This window comes from Pyrus communis, chromosome 1, assembly GCF_963583255.1.
Source record: "Pyrus communis chromosome 1, drPyrComm1.1, whole genome shotgun sequence".
Classification (NCBI taxonomy): domain Eukaryota; kingdom Viridiplantae; phylum Streptophyta; class Magnoliopsida; order Rosales; family Rosaceae; genus Pyrus; species Pyrus communis.
Genome location: NC_084803.1, coordinates 13,158,797 through 13,174,535, shown reverse-complemented (window position 1 = coordinate 13,174,535; position 15,739 = coordinate 13,158,797). Strand labels below are relative to the sequence as shown.

General features: G+C 36.0%; 3 protein-coding genes across 4 annotated transcripts; all 3 read right to left on the bottom strand.

Annotated features, from left to right (window-relative positions):
* Positions 1 to 587: 587 nt before the first annotated feature.
* LOC137709410 (transcription factor MYBS3-like) lies at positions 588 to 2,620 on the bottom strand. The gene is made up of 3 exons (XM_068448506.1): positions 2,089 to 2,620; positions 1,493 to 1,689; positions 588 to 1,225 (listed from the first exon to the last, which is right to left on the bottom strand). Exons 1-3 carry the CDS (start codon positions 2,468 to 2,470, stop codon positions 845 to 847), a joined length of 960 nt encoding a protein of 319 aa, XP_068304607.1. The 5' UTR covers positions 2,471 to 2,620; the 3' UTR covers positions 588 to 844.
* Positions 2,621 to 7,599: 4,979 nt separating this feature from the next.
* On the bottom strand, positions 7,600 to 10,055 carry LOC137717568 (probable acyl-[acyl-carrier-protein]--UDP-N-acetylglucosamine O-acyltransferase, mitochondrial). The gene is made up of 10 exons (XM_068456978.1): positions 9,874 to 10,055; positions 9,661 to 9,785; positions 9,430 to 9,538; positions 9,251 to 9,343; positions 9,069 to 9,185; positions 8,699 to 8,782; positions 8,425 to 8,529; positions 8,236 to 8,322; positions 8,023 to 8,155; positions 7,600 to 7,865 (listed from the first exon to the last, which is right to left on the bottom strand). The coding sequence occupies exons 1-9, from the start codon at positions 10,021 to 10,023 to the stop codon at positions 8,036 to 8,038; spliced, it is 990 nt and encodes a 329-aa protein (XP_068313079.1). The 5' UTR covers positions 10,024 to 10,055; the 3' UTR covers positions 7,600 to 7,865; positions 8,023 to 8,035.
* A 553-nt stretch (positions 10,056 to 10,608) lies between these two features.
* Positions 10,609 to 14,699, bottom strand: LOC137741583 (inactive protein kinase SELMODRAFT_444075-like). Of its 2 annotated transcripts, none has more exons than XR_011069318.1 (9): positions 13,851 to 14,699; positions 13,224 to 13,378; positions 13,044 to 13,138; positions 11,883 to 12,904; positions 11,600 to 11,760; positions 11,374 to 11,450; positions 11,135 to 11,268; positions 10,904 to 11,053; positions 10,609 to 10,823 (listed from the first exon to the last, which is right to left on the bottom strand). XR_011069318.1 is itself a non-coding variant. In XM_068481281.1 (9 exons), exons 1-9 carry the CDS (start codon positions 13,996 to 13,998, stop codon positions 10,749 to 10,751), a joined length of 2,031 nt encoding a protein of 676 aa, XP_068337382.1. In that variant the 5' UTR covers positions 13,999 to 14,692; the 3' UTR covers positions 10,609 to 10,748. The 2 variants fall into 2 exon arrangements, 1 of the variants encoding a protein (XP_068337382.1); XM_068481281.1 differs by having other exon boundaries at positions 11,135 to 11,282; positions 13,851 to 14,692.
* Between the last annotated feature and the right edge of the window lie 1,040 nt (positions 14,700 to 15,739).

The window sequence follows — 15,739 nt, the reverse complement described above, 5'->3', positions numbered from 1 at the left end:
ACTAGTTCTTTTTTGTTAGAGAGTTTTTGAAAGCAATTAATATTCCGAAAACCCTAATATTTCTACTTAACCATGAATATATTTTTTTTGGTAAGAGGGGAAACTTGTGAAAGAATGTTAAATACCAATAAAACTTTTTAATTGTTATTATGTACCATTAATCAAGAAACTGTATTTAAGCAGTTGATCCAGTTGTCTACACATTTTTGTCACTAATCATCCGTGCAGATTATGTTTGTGCATCTGCTTCTGTGTTTTGTTTTGGAAAAAAAGAAGATAAAGACTTTATTAGATTCCAAGTAATATTTATACCTTTCGTTAAAATACTGAAAAGAAATTCAAGACCAATAACATCTCATAAATAAATTCGGGACCAATAAAATCTCACAAATGAGCCAGCTGCAAACTGGCATAAAGAAATCGAACTTTGTAAATAATTAGAAGATGAGATCACTGATCACCTCTGGTAGAAAGAAAACATCGTTAATTTGTTATTTTAATTTGCTGATCAATATTTAATGAGGCCGTGGCTTAAAATAAACCTAGTGAGAAAACCCAACAAGCGATAGGGAGATGTTATACAGACGCAATATGGGTTTCATATATAAAAGCAAGTTAAGTACTTCCATAAAACATGTTGTCATGCATGCATGGATTCATCCTCGTTTTATTCATCAAGAGAAAAGGAAAAGAAAGGAAAAGGAAAGAAAGTTAATAATTAATACATAATAATTAATTTTATTGTTCCTTGAGATCCCTCTTGAGCTGCTTGGGTTAAAGTCAAAATCACGATCATTTCTGTATATAGTATCCCCATGCCAGTCCACCTCATTTTACTTTTTTTTTATGTGACACTAATCCTTCCAAGATTAAGGAGGGGGCCTGCTGGGGTTGGGGATGATCTCTTTTTTTGTTCCAAATTAGGACTAGTTGGCGCGGCAAGCGTGAGCTCTAGATCCGGTACCACTGACGCTTCACTAGAAGATGAACTCGATTTCATCTGGGAATCGATCAACCCGTAAATCCAAGCCGGCAGCTGCTGAGTAGTAGTCCTGCCGCTTTGAGGTTTTTGATTGTGATCTGATTTTAGATTTTTTGCTGCAGTGCTACGTTGAAGCGGAGGCAGTGTGCTGGTATCAATGGCCATGTCACCATGAATAATGTTGTCACGTTGAGTAGGAATTGGATCATAAGTCGCCATATTTATATTGTTGCTGCTCCCAAACTGTCATGAACATGATTAACACAAAATTAAAATTAAAATTCAAGTCCAATTCCATTTCATAAGTAGTTAACGTGCGTCCCTTTTGATAAGCATTTCAATTTTTTCAGTTTTCAGTTTTAATTTTTTTGAAAATTGAAAACCAAAATCATATACCAAAATTTGAAAACTCACAGAAACAGTTTTCAATATTTAGTTTTTGGAATTTAAAAATAAGTGAAAATAAAAAATGAAAACGGAAACAACTGAAATGATTAGTTAAGTACGCACCATATCGAAGAGGCTAGAACGTCGCTTCTTTTTGGTGAGGCTTGCTTGCCTGAGAAAATACTTCTGAGCATGACTTGCAACTTGGGTTGGGGTTCTTGTGGTCACATAATTCCTAGAGATGCCTCTCCAGTCACCCTTTCCTAACTTCTCGAGTCCGATTAGGAACTTCCGGTGCTCCTCTTCCGTCCATGGAACTCCTAATAACATACATGAATAATGAGTATGTAATTAAGGTGCATGAAATTCACTTTCCCTAAGCAAACAATAAATTGGTGAATAATTTTCAGAAAATGCGAAAGTAAACCCCTACAAACTACTCTGGAGGTGCTATATATAGCGGTATTCTAAGCAAATTAAGCATTGTCATGAAGGACATGACAAGACTCAATTAACTTGAAATACCACCATACCGACATCTTAATTGCAGATAAGTTCTCCTCCGTCTTGAAACAACAGATTGGAAAACAAGAATCGTAAATATGATGCATGCTCAAGAACACAATTTTAAAGTAAAAACACACATGGTATTGAATATTTTATTTTTTTCAAAAATTGACAAAGCAATAATAAATAATACGATTAATTTGGAACTATACCCTTCTTCCTTTCTTGGGCTCGGCATATGAGACCGTCGGAGAGATAGCCGATGGAGGCTTTATCTGCTGCACAAATATTTTCATCCATGGAAAGTCTTGAAGGAGACAATGAAGAGTTAGATGGGGAAGATGAAGAGGCTGACGACGTTGTCGGCAAGCAATCCGTGCTGAAACTTTTCTTCATGGACATGGCAACATGATGATTAGCAGAATTACTGTTCATGATAGAAGAAGACATCACGATATGATGGTGATCATGGTGAAGTTGGACACCGAAGAGCCTAAATCCAACAAAACTAGTGCTACTAGGAGTGCCTCTGAAATTTGTGCAGGTCCTAGAGTTGTGGCCTACGTTTCCACAATGTGAACACTTTCTGCCCATCTTCAGCCAGGCAATAATATTAAGCGCTTCTGTATTAAGTGCTTCTTGCAACTTAATTCTCGAAATATATTAAGCTGACACCACCACAATTCCAACTAAATTCACAGAGAGAGAGAGAGAGATATAGAGAGAAAGGACGAATGAGCAAGGCGTTTGGTGGTATATATGATGATAGAGGTGAGGGGTGTGGTGTGGGGTTTATGAAAATGGATGCACACCAAGAGAAGATGATTGGATGGACATTGTTTATTGTTTGGATATTTTCCAACTTGGGTTCTAAACAGAACAAGTTAAAACCAGTTGTATAACTACCTCGCTCTTCTTCTCACTTCATATATATATATAAGAGGAATATATATATTTAAATCTCATCTTATACAGGAACTCTGTCTTCTGGAGTTTGTAGGAATATTCTAAGTACAATATATTAATATTGTAGGGGACCTATAGCGTTTTTTCATTTTTAATAAAAGCAATTGTATGTGTATAATCATAATTAGGTAGATAAATCCTGCGTATAGCTGTTATTAGCACTTTAAAAAAATTATTTCACACTTCAAGTATGCAAAGACATAAGAGAGAAAATACGTTTTAGAAGAGTATTGTAGGATGGCTTTTTTAGAGTCAATAATATAATATTTTCCTACTTTTGTATCAAGGTAAAAATAGTCAAACTTGAAACACCCAATCACGCTAAGCTGATAAATATATCACTCATTTTGAGCAATATTTGTTTATATGTTATTGTGTACATGCCTTGATAATAAAAAGCCGTCATGCAATGCTCAATACTTGGAATTAGGTAGGTATATAAGAAATATCTTGGAAGTAGGTAGACGAGAAATACTTCTTCATATACAGGTTCTTTGTGATAAGTCAACAGCTATATATATGCTTAAATGTTACGCTTAAGAGACTAATGCCAATATTTTCAGGGAAGAAGAAACCAAAATGTCATATCCTCTTCATTCAACCATTCAGATTATTGGACCAAATGTTCATATCAGATTGAACTACAAATTAATGATTTGATTTGTTTTCAAACTTCAAAGCAACCCAATCACTAAAAATCTAGATGATCAAATCTAAATCTACCTAAATTATATCAAGTCTTACCTAACTCTCTCGTTATCCTTGAATCTAAGATAAAGAACACTTCGCTGTTTGCATTGACCTATCATATCACTTGTTTTTACGATTATTTACACACACACACACACACAATATATATATATATATATATGTAGATATGTATATATGTATATATGTGTATATAATTAATAGTTCATGGCTAACGACTTTGGCTAAGGTACCATAATTGTCACTCAGAATATACATATATTAGAATCCCCAGTTCTGATTTAAGGAAATGGTACATATATTCTAATTTCTATATTGGCAAACTATATATTACAAGAGCACTTCAAAATCTAGATAGGGACTCAAAGATATTATTTAATATATACAATTTAATTAATATTATTTAGCTAAGGTACCAACTGCTTTTGTCTTAAGGTTATTATTAAGATTTTTAATTAAGCTACTTGGAGAAAAATATATAATCCAATTTATCTAGAGAGGAGGCCAAGCTGAAGATTGGTTAGTCCTTTCTATGTCTAAAACCATGAAACACTTCCAAGTTCCAATACTTATTCAAACTATTTTTTTTATGCATTTGGCATTCTTTGTAGAAAGGAATCTTCCCTCGTATGAAACTAGAGGATAATGGTCATTGGGGGAGTTTTCTAATCTTGTTTTGACTAAGTATTACGTCACTTTCTTATTCTTTTAATCTATATTTTATATATAAGGTAGTAATTCGCGAGGAGTTGATATCTTGAAGCTTACTTTTTCTAATTATTTGATCAATTAACTGTGATCATGAGGCCTCTCAACGTCAATTCAAATTTTCGGGACGGATTTGTTGCACTACGTACATTTTGACACATATTTTTGTGGGGTTTACTTTATAATGTATTGCTACGATCTGAACCGTTTATCTTTTAGAACATCATTCATAAATCATTCTTGCAAAAAATTAGACAAATCCAAAGCTAGAACCCTAAACCCTTAATCCACGGTCATATGGTTTCAGAATTAGATGATTTTTCGTAGACATGATATTTGAGGAAGTAACTAAAAAATAAACAGTTCGGATCGTTGAAATACATTACGAAATAGGTTCCACAAAAACGTGTGCCAAATACAGTATAAAAAAAGTTGTGTCACATATTTGTCCCTACTTTGTTTGCATGCCATAGGATAGGACCCAAATAGATTGACACTTCAATGTATTGAAATGTGATGTTGTTTTATCAAAATTAATATGTTATTAAATAGTGATTTTAATTGGTGCTCTTCACAAAATAAACTCCTCAAAACTCTTTTCATAGTAATAAAAAAAAATTAAAAAAAAAAAAACCTAAAATTTTTTTTGAGAAATTTTCTTGGAACCCAACTGTTATTGCTCCAGACATTAACAAATTATATGTGAGGCATTTTTATCTATATACAACGATTCGTAAAATATTTCTCACTAGTATTAACAGTTATTAAGCCACTCACTTTCTCTCATCTACTTTAATAACTACTCAAAACAAATGCAGAACATGTGTGTCCCCCTCAATTAAATTCCCTTGCATTGTTATACTTCTCCCCCTTTATCAAAGGGTAGGTGGTTTGGGTGCTGCAAGAATGGTGAGCTTGAGATCTCAGCTTCAACTGAAAATACTTCTTTTATACATGCAACTCAAAAGGAATATTTATCAAGCACCAAGTTGATGAACACATTGAATATTAAAGCATATATTCCTCCTAGATATAATTCTCTCCAACTTTAACTATAAACTTTGGTGTACTTGCTAAATCATGTTCCTGTTAAATTATACAAAATCCGATGCAGATTGATTGAAAATCATTGCTTGTTTTCCGTAATGGCCTCCACACAAACTCAAAAGGCATCAACTTTATGAAAATTAAATGGGCATAAAATATATCCAAATGTATCCATCAGCCTGAGTTGCTGAAGTACAAAAGCTAACTATATCTGCTTTTGGGGTCTATTAACAAATTATTAAGGTTGTAAAACACTAGCTTCCATCCACTGACAAGCATAAAATCCTCGTGTTCCCCCCAAAAAAAAAAAAAAAAATTGTTCCTCGGCAACATGTGATCAAGAAATGTATGGTCATTTGCAATTGGATTTGATATTAAGTGTAGAGGTTAATTAAATTGATGTATGTTTAGTGGTTTGATCTTAATCTTTGGTATCAAATTCAACGGTGAATAATTTTAAATTCGTGATCACTAGGCGACTAAGAGAATTGAGAGTGTCCATACGTATAACATGGAAAAGGAGCACAACGTTTGAATTGGTTCAAATATGGAAGAAAAAGAGAAGGTTAAAAGAACGGACGAGGCTTCAAGGTGGGTCACATTCAATCCCCAAGAACTCAACTGCTCTCTTCAATCTTTATTTAGGAACTGAGCATAATGCCTTTAAATCTCATTTTCATATCCTTATCTTAATATTTTAATCATTATATTTTCCATTACTGCTAAAGATTACAGCACATGCCATAATCCAGTATTATTAGTTGCAACTACAAATGATTAAGTAGAGGAAGATCCAATGTACAAGCACTCATCGGCATCTTTTTTTTTTTTTTGTTTTTTTTTCTATCAAAATAAGTAAACAATCTCATATCAGCAGCCACAAAAGAAGTGATATTATTGTCACTTTGTCTGTTTTATTAATTTTATGAAGGGGGGAATGATTTGAAACAGTGTTGAATAAGATTATTGTTTATTTCCGACTTAATTTTATTTATTTGTTGCTGCAACAAAATAAAATTTGACTCCAGGAAGAAGATGTTTTTCTCAAACTATGGCCCAATTGGTTTTATGGTGAAATTTTAATTTTTTCTGTAGTATCAGAGCAGATTGTTCCAAGTGTGAACTCCAACGGCCACACACGTCATTCGATTTGTGTTGTCTACGTATTAGACTTGAAAATTCGTCATTCGTGAGGGTATGTTGAGAGTATTAATTCCACATCGGTGAAAGAAGGGATCTTGCATGTACTTATAAGAAATTGGGTTACTCTCTATATTCTTAGTTGGTTTTATGGTAGAACCTCAACTTTTTTCAAATTCATGGTGATCTACTCTTGAATTTGATATAAAAAATTGGAATTAAAAAGCTAAAATTACCACTGTTTTTTCATCCTCAATAAGATGAATATTCATGCATTCTTTGGTCACCTAGTCATAACGAGACTATTTTTGTTCTAACTACAAAGTGAGGTGGCCAAACATATTTCAAGTCATTGCTTCAAAGTCAAAGTTGAGGGAGAATATTTACCATGCAGATGAGGAAACTTGGACAATCAAGTAATTTGGACAGCAATTAAAAAAGAGTTCAAATCATTCTTAAAACCAAAATATCTCGTTTTGAAAAAATGAGGTCAATTGCAAAACATCAGTTTATTTTTGTTATCACAATTTATCCTGCCCTGGTGGATTAACTGTTAAGTATCAGAAACTGCAAATGAATGGCTGAAGTTCATACAGCAGAAAAACTGTCACGGTGAATGCAACATTGGCGGGGGCGCGAAATTAAATATGGAGGATGACATTGGTCGGTTTTGAACATTAGGGGTCAAAGTTGTGAGTTATGCAAAAGCACAAATGACCATTTGTCACTATATGGCCACTTAAAAAATGATATTTTGGTCTCTTTCTTATATAATTTTTCGCGTTTTTACAGATTTTGATTGCATAATAACTATTTTACAGTACTAATAATAGTTTCATATATATAAGATTTTGTTAATATTGAACAGTGGATATATACATCCCCAAAGAAAAGGAAATGAAGAACAGTATTCAACAATTATTTAGTCAAAGGTATCACAATAAGAACAAAATTTTAAATCAAATTCAATATGCCTTTTGATGGACTTTAATTGCTTCCATTTTCAACAAGGAAAACAACGAACTTTGAAAACTAGGAAAAACTCCAAGATTGTCTTGTAACATATTTTATGTTGATTTGATTTTTGAAGCAGCAAAGAATACCTTAGTTAATAATATATTCTGGTAATCAAAGAATAATTAAAAAAACAAACATTTTTAAAGCATCAAATGAATTCCTAGCATTTTCTGTGAATTTGAGGTCAACCTTCTTGTACGAAAATTCAAAGGAATGTTTGTTTTTCTAACTTCAAAGAAATTGCACAAGTAATTTCCTTGAAACAATTCACTAGTTGAAAAAGATTAATACTTCTACATTCTGTTATGCATCTGCGACTTCTTGCTGTATTCCATTGTTTCTTCGGCACAGCCACGAGCTGCCTGGCAAGTTCTTCATACTACATACCGGAGCACATCCTCAGCTGTGTTGTAAATAAACTAGCAGTTAGGTCATTGCGAAAAGATGAAACAGAAAACCAAATTAACTGCAAGAATTCATAGGCATAACTCTAGTGATGCCTAGGAAGCACAGATGTTTGTAATATGTGAATAATATCTTTACAGAACAAAGAAACTGACCTGTTACATGCTTTTAAGAGCCATTCCAATGTCTGAATTTACATATTCCACGTCGATTTCCTTCAAAAGAGTCACGGATAGACTGCACCATGGAACGGACTGCAGGTATATGAGCCAATTCAGCATGCAGCTCCTGCAAAATGAATTTAGCTCCATGACCAGCAATTTAAAAGCTTAGATGTCAGAGGGTAGATATGAGGTTGAATGTAATACCACGTGAGAAAGACGTTCTTCAAAATCCTTGGAATTTTCATCAGCAGGCATGAATATCTTTTGGTAAGCTGTTCTCAGGCTTCTGATCTAGATCCTTGCCCAGAGGTATAAAGCTCTTTTAGATTTGCAATTAAATAAAATGAAATGAAAAATGTCAAAAATTAAGACAAAACATTGATTAATCAAAACCTCTGCAGCTGTGAATCCATTACGCCGAAGACCTTCAAGGTTTAAACCCCGAAGCACAGCTCTTTCTCCTGCAACCATCATGTACTTTGGAACATCCTGTACGATCTTCAAGGATATGAAAAAGAACATATTAAATCAAAGATTTAATGGTGAAAATTTTTGAGCCAAATTCATGTACTGGCACCAATCTCACAATTCACTAGTATGAGACTCTGAAGCAATTGTTCAAGTTTCCACGTTGCATAAAAGATGGTAAAAAGTTAGACTGGCATACCACAGAACCACCACCAATAAATGAGAAAGAGCCAACATGGCAGAATTGATGAACGACGACAGCCCCTGCAGTGTGAGCATAATCCTACATTTGAAATGCAACTAAATATCAGATACTACAAGTAGAATAGAAGTATATATCAAGATATATTCTTACTTGAAATTTGCAAAACAGACTAACGTTACATTTGATGTAGAAGAGGAGTTTGAAATGCAAGACACGATGTAACACTGTGGATTACAACAAATATAACGTATGACGTATCATATGTAATCTGTATATTGAGCAAAAGAACATATCTTTCTATGAAAACTCAGCCAATATCCTGAAATTTGAAATTTCATAATCCAAAGAGAGCGTAAGGGCTTACTTCCACCACAACATGGCCTGCCAGCAATGTATTATTTGCAAAAATGATGTTGTTTCCGATCTTGCAATCGTGGGCAATATGACAAGATCCCATGATAAGATTGTTATTCCCAATAGCCTGATCACATAACAACAATGAGAGCATGAAACTCAAATTTGAAATTAATTAACATATCCACATACTGTTATATCACTCGACTTCGAAGATCGGTGGATCGAAGTATGCTCTCTGATATCGTTGTTGTCCCCAACATCAAGGAAACATTCATCGCCTGACTAAATCACAAAACAAACACAAACTAGTGAACTTTGTCTTAAAAGTTAAAGTATTGTAGTGAATTCGTTAACATATCGAAACTGACCTTGTACTTCAAATCTTGGCATTTGACACCAACCACGGCATGGTGTCCAATAACATTATCACACCCGAGCACGGTACGCCCTGGAAGATCATCACCAACAATGGCACCACTGCCTGACAAATTTTGCACCACACCAATGAAAAGTTCAAAGCTTGAAATCAAAGTCGAAACCTTTATCAAGTTATCAACAATGTCTATACACATGTACATATTTATATACACGAAACTCACGTCATCAAAACACAACGCTCCCCAACATCTGTATTTCCAAAAATATGGCTTCCGGGGTATAATCGGCAGCCATTGCCAACCTTCGCCGACGACCCAACAGTACAAAAGGGTCCAATTGAAACACCCTGTCGCAGAAACACCAAACCGCAACGACACTATGAGTTTCGCCACTAAAAGTAAGCTAATTTAGTCGAGCATTGATAGGTGGAGTACCTGACCCAAAACGGCATTGGGGTGAACGTTTGCACTGGGATGAACGGAGCCGGAGATAAGGCTGCTGCAGAAGCGGCGGATATACGGCGAGCTGAGGCTGCTCAGCGCAGAGCTTAAGCGTTTGCTGCCGACTTTCACCAACGCACGCATGGTGTTCGTCCCGTGGCCTCACTCAGACTCATACTCTGCTTTTCTCGATTTATACCTTTTTTTTTAACAAATGTAGGCCCAACTTCACCAATTACCGTCAATAATCCACCAATCAGAGACGGGTGTACTTCATTTAGCAGAAGTAAACAGCTGTGGTGTAATGTTTGGTTACCTATATAGTGCTAAAATTGTTTTTAGCAAAAGAAAAGAAAACCGCGTAGTATTGTTAACATGAAAGTTTTATTAAAAATTATTGTTCACCCGTCTCTTATGAAAGAAGCATTTTTTTAGAAAGCATAGCTATTAGTTGCTTCTTTTTTTTGTTGTTTTAGATTCATAATTTTGAAAAAAAATAATTCTTTTATCAAACACAATTTTAACTCCCAACTTATTCAAGAAGCTACTTTTAAAAAAAATTAAGCAATTCCAAACCAACCCTTAGAAGAATGGCTGAGAATAATGTGGAGTTATGTGATTTTTTTCTTTTTCTTTTTTCCAAATGAAGTTATGTGATTTGACGAGCATTATTTTGTAATAAATCCTGTGACAGGTAAGTAATATCGCACCTTCTTACTCCCAAATGACAGTAAATAAGCTCATTATATCAAAATCTTACACTAATTTTACTATAGTAACAGGAAGATGACATTTGTCTACAAAATCTCCACATATATTCAACTTGATTACAGGCATATCTATCTCTCCGGGATGTCTACAGAATGTCCTCATAAGGCCTCCTTCAAGCAAGAATGATTTGGCGAATTCGCCGGAATGTCATCGCCTTCCAAAATCCGAAGCACCTGCGGATACAAATTGGACAAGAAACAAGTTCACAACACGTACCAGCAGTGAGTGAGGGTTACATGACAGCAACACATACCTGAGAGATTCGAGGCCTCGAACGAGGGTCACGCCTGATGCACAAGAAAGCACATTGCATCATGTTGCAAACCTGTTGCTTCGAATAGCAGTTCCTTAACTGCGGGTCTAACAGCTCGAAAGTGGCCTTCTTTTCGAACAAGGGGCGTGCCTGCTCCGCAGAAATGAGTGTAAGCAATGGCCATTATAGACATCAGCTATCTCAAATTAAAGTTGCCTTACTCGTACATACCCATTCAGTGAGGCATTGCTGGCCTCTCGGGCGGTTTAAGTCCATAGCTTTCCGTCCTGTAACGAGCTCTACTAATACTACTCCGAACGAATACACATCAGCTTTTTCTGTGATTTGTCCACTTTGAGCATATTCTGGAGCCAAGTAACTACATTAACACAAGGTTTCTGATTTAGTCTAAAAAAATTATCCGTTGGTAATTTGATTTAATTAAGACCTCTCAAGTCGTATGGTCTTACCCGAATCTTCCAAGTACTCTTGTTTGCATCCCAATATCTCCATCTGGTTGCCACCGCGCGAGTCCAAAATCTCCGACCTGAAAATCCAGAAGTCAGTTGGTTTTACTCCAAATGATGCATTTTGCATAAACACTCATATGCAGTGCGATTCGTCAAGGAAAACGTTAAACTTGGTGAAGAGAGTACTTGAAATTTATTTGAAAGTGATGAGGAAAGGATGCCATACCAATGGTTCAAAATCATGGGTCAGAAGGATATTGTTCGGCCTCATATCCCGGTGGACAATGCAACCCACTCTGCACTCTTCATGAAGGTATCTCAGCCCTCGAGCTGCTCCAACTGCAATTCTTTGTCGTGCAGACCATTTTAACGGGCAACTGTCTTTCCCTGAAATTTTTTAGCATTCCCCTTAATTAGGTAGGTCTCAGAAGTAAAGGTGAAACAAACTTCTACTGAGAGTGTTCGCGGTTATGTATCCGCTCTTTTGACAAAGGGGATGTTCAACTTACCATACAGATGAGAATCCAAAGATCCATTGCACATATATTCGTAAACTAGCAACCTTTTACCATTCTCCACACAGAATCCGATCAACATGACAACATTGCGATGCTGCGCGCAGCTTAAGACCTCTACTTCTGAGCAGAATTCCTTATCACCTTGAGAACTAGCCAATTTATGTTGCTTGACAGCAACAACCTGACCATGTGGTAAGACGCCTCTGTGTACAGAGCCATATCCACCTTCAGCCAAGAAATTTGCTTCTGAAAATCCACCTGTAGCAAGTTCCAGCTCGGCGTAAGTGAACCACCTAGGTGGATTTCCAAATGCAGGTGCCTTGTGCTGACATATCGAACACAATGGAGGAGGGTTGGGAGGTGAGTGCCTGGATAGCGAGATTGCTTCACGTACACTTCTGCTTAAGTTCAAATCAAGCCTATAATTCAATACTCCAACATCAGGTTGCCGATTTAAGTTGGCTAACTTATCCAGCAAGGTTCCATATGTTGAAATCAAAGCCTTATTGTAATGTCTCTCTGAACCTTCCGCCACATATCTTGAAAATTCACCACCGTAACTTAGGTAATCTGTTGTCATCCATGGCTGGCAATATGAGCTCGCATGACAAGAACTCCGGTTTTCATGGTTTGCCTCATTGTCAGAATCATTCGCATACTGATACTGTTGCTTTAACCTCCCCAAAATTTCAGAATTCGAGCATGATTCAGTCCCTGCATCGGAGCTTGATATAGATGATGTTCCAATATCCGTAGCAGTCAGAGGTGACTCGCGGTCGAAACTACTAGTTGGAGTCACAGTCGGCCCTCTAATCATATGCCACTCTTCAAACTGGCTTTTCGGAAGTTTTGGATACGATCCTGATTCAGACAACGAACAGAAAGGCGCTTCAGGTTCCGTCTTTGGAGAATTAATCAAATTCAACCGAAGAACCTTTGGCCCAGATCGTTTCATAATCACGACATTGCATTGCAGCTTCTCCAAACAGTGTTTCTTTTCACATTTCAACTTTCTGCAAAAGATTGAAATAAGATTGATAACTTTAACCGGAAGTAAGGGAATGAAACAATATTCTGGAGAAAAAGCTTTCGTGCTCAAATTCTTTTGGGATGAGGATTTAATAGATATTAAGGGTACATTGAATGTATTACTTGTCCAATATAACCCAGTTTGATTGAGCTTTCTTTGCTTCGGAAGCCACAACACCACACGGTGTGCCAGAGACAATCTTTACCCGGACCTTTATCTGTGAAGAAGAATATGGAATTAGTATTAGTTGTAATGCATGTAAGGATTAAACATTGGGAACGAAACGATATTGATGCACTGACCTTCTCTGGATCATAGACATCTCGGAGTTGCAGCACCATCTGAGAGCATGAGTCCACAATGTCATCCTTGTCATCTAACATGGTTCCTGAGAAAGACCTCCGGTGACTCGTTGTGCAATCGTTGGTAAATCTTGCAAAATCCCATATCCTTTTACCTAGACACATGGTGATTTCATCAATCAACCATCAATTTTGGCCACCCGAGTTGATATAAACTCGAGCACAAACCGAAGAGTTAAAATTTCACCAAGCAAAAATCAGATACACCTTAGGCATAATTCAACTTGGTTTTGAAACCGATATCTAAGCTTCGAATTTGTGAAGAACCTCTATCAGAATTAGTACCCAATAGACAAATCCAGAGGAAGAGTTAACCATAACATATTTCCAGTTCACGAAAAAGTTCCCTAACGATAAAAACTTCTTACATTCACAGGAGAACAACATATGTCAAGAAATGAATTAGAACACCAATCTTAGACATGCCACACTAAACAGTTTGCTTGTCAATCTACGGAGAGGGGGATTCGAACTTGGGTGCAAGGGACGGACATAATACTGCCCTGACCAACTGGTCTAACCCAGATATGCAATTTCTTCGATCGAAATAAAAGGAAGATTACTTACTTGAGTGCGAAGGAATGACAGCCAAAAGCTTGACATAATCACCAGGCTGCACAACATGAGTCAAAGCCCACACCAGAGCAGTCCTTGGAATCTCCTTCAATGCTTCCACAGCCACCACCACAACTTTCCCATCACCCTTCTCTTTCATAACTCAGCACACCCAGAAGTTCTGAAATCCCACACCCCCACAATTCCTCAGCACACCCCACAATCAAAACCCACATCCAAATTCTTCATCACAGACCGTACAGTTCATTAAAAAGCCAACACAGAAGCAGAAAACATGCAAAATCACTGACTGCAACCTGACGCTAACTCAACACACCCCAAAATCAAAACCCACATCCAAAAATCTCCCTCACAAGCCGTGCAGTTATGAAAGAAAAGGCAAACCCAGAAGCAGAACAAGCATGCACAATCACTGAGGGAATAAGCAGAGATCTGAAATACACTACACCCCAACAACCAAAACCCACATCCGAAGTACTCCTTACAGGGAGTACAGTTCACAAGAGACAAAACCCAGAAGCAGAAACACGCATTAATCACTATGGGAAAAAGCAGAAACGATTATATCATGACAGGCATAGAAACCAAATGAATCAGCTTTTCGAGTTTTTACGCAGATGAGGAAAAAAACAGGCACGCAAAAGAAGCATGAAAGTAGGAAGACGACGCGCACTGTCTTCAAAGTGTAATTTAACAACTCAATGACTCACCCTGCCGCTAAAGCCACGAGCTTTGGGATTATTGCCAATACAGAGCAAATAGTTTCAAACAAAAAAGATTGGATTTTTATTTTTATTTTTTATATTTTTGCATGAATTTTTATGTCTCTGAGAGAGAGAGAGAGAGAGAGAGAGAGAGAGAGAGTAAGCTGATGGCCTAAGTTGGATTTTTCTGCTGGTAGATTCCTACTTAGGACTTGGCATAATTGTGAGAGAAGCACCAAGGAGAAAGCATGTAAAACGACAGAGGGAAGGACGAGATTTTAGGTTAAACGACAATGGATGGTTTATAATTATGTAAAAACAAGAGACCTTAAATTGATCAATGATTGGAGTAGAGGTGGAGCTTCTCATTCTTGCCAGTCTCTAGCCACTCTTTGAAAACTCTGTCCTAGTAACAAGTTATATGAGAAAGTGATTAGTTAATTCTAATCATTTTATTTATTGTTTGATTAATGTTCGTTTTTCTAACAAATAAGCTCATTTGGAAGCATTTTTAAAATAATTGAATCCGTTCTTGGTATAAAAAAAAAATTAGAACCAATTTTTAGTAAAAATGTTAGTGAATACAGGGAAAAAAACACTTTAAGTGCTTTATGGAAGAAGCACATAACTGATGCTTGTGGAACCAAACACATGTTCTCTAAAAAGGTTTTCAATCATTTTAAGAGCACTTCCAACGAGTCTGTAATAACGAGGGATAATAGACATCGATGAGTCACAATTTCGTGGATATGATATATTAGCGTTTTCTCACCACCTCTTTTAATTGTTTTTTGATTTGAAGGAAGAAGTTATTGGTGAATTTTTGTGTACAAGTGTAATATTTTATTGCAAAAAAATCGTGAAATTACATGTTGATCTGTTTTGTTATCCCTCTAGGTTTGGTTGGAAGATAAATTAATCATTCAAACCTCATTAAACTTTTTAATTAACTATATTGGGGTAGCCCATAGATTAGTTCAATTTGCTGTTTCAATTAGCAACAAAGTAGTTTGGTTTGAGGACCCACTTGATATTATTCAGGATCTCCTCATTCAAAATATAATGTAACTTTCGTTTGAGGTTTCTTAATATATCGTCTATTTTAAAAAAATTAAAAAATTAAAAATTAATTAATTAAAAAAAAAAGAACTATCATTTAAGCTTATATAGGAATAG

What these genes read in the sequence shown, in the direction of transcription:
- LOC137709410 (XM_068448506.1), bottom strand. Translation starts at nt 2,470, where the DNA reads ATGGGCAGAAAGTGTTCACATTGTGGAAACGTAGGCCACAACTCTAGG. An exon ending in AGCCCAAGAAAGGAAGAAGG is followed by an intron (nt 1,690 to 2,088) that starts GTATAGTTCCAA and finishes GTATGTTATTAG; the next exon opens with GAGTTCCATGGACGGAAGAG. An exon ending in GTTCTAGCCTCTTCGATATG is followed by an intron (nt 1,226 to 1,492) that starts GTGCGTACTTAA and finishes TGTTCATGACAG; the next exon opens with TTTGGGAGCAGCAACAATAT.
- LOC137717568 (XM_068456978.1), bottom strand. Translation starts at nt 10,023, where the DNA reads ATGCGTGCGTTGGTGAAAGTCGGCAGCAAACGCTTAAGCTCTGCGCTG. An exon ending in GAGCGTTGTGTTTTGATGAC is followed by an intron (nt 9,539 to 9,660) that starts GTGAGTTTCGTG and finishes TTTGTCAGGCAG; the next exon opens with TGGTGCCATTGTTGGTGATG. An exon ending in GCCAAGATTTGAAGTACAAG is followed by an intron (nt 9,344 to 9,429) that starts GTCAGTTTCGAT and finishes TTTGTGATTTAG; the next exon opens with TCAGGCGATGAATGTTTCCT.
- LOC137741583 (XM_068481281.1), bottom strand. Translation starts at nt 13,998, where the DNA reads ATGAAAGAGAAGGGTGATGGGAAAGTTGTGGTGGTGGCTGTGGAAGCA. An exon ending in TTTGGATTCTCATCTGTATG is followed by an intron (nt 11,761 to 11,882) that starts GTAAGTTGAACA and finishes AAAAAATTTCAG; the next exon opens with GGAAAGACAGTTGCCCGTTA. An exon ending in CGAGGCCTCGAATCTCTCAG is followed by an intron (nt 10,824 to 10,903) that starts GTATGTGTTGCT and finishes TTGTATCCGCAG; the next exon opens with GTGCTTCGGATTTTGGAAGG.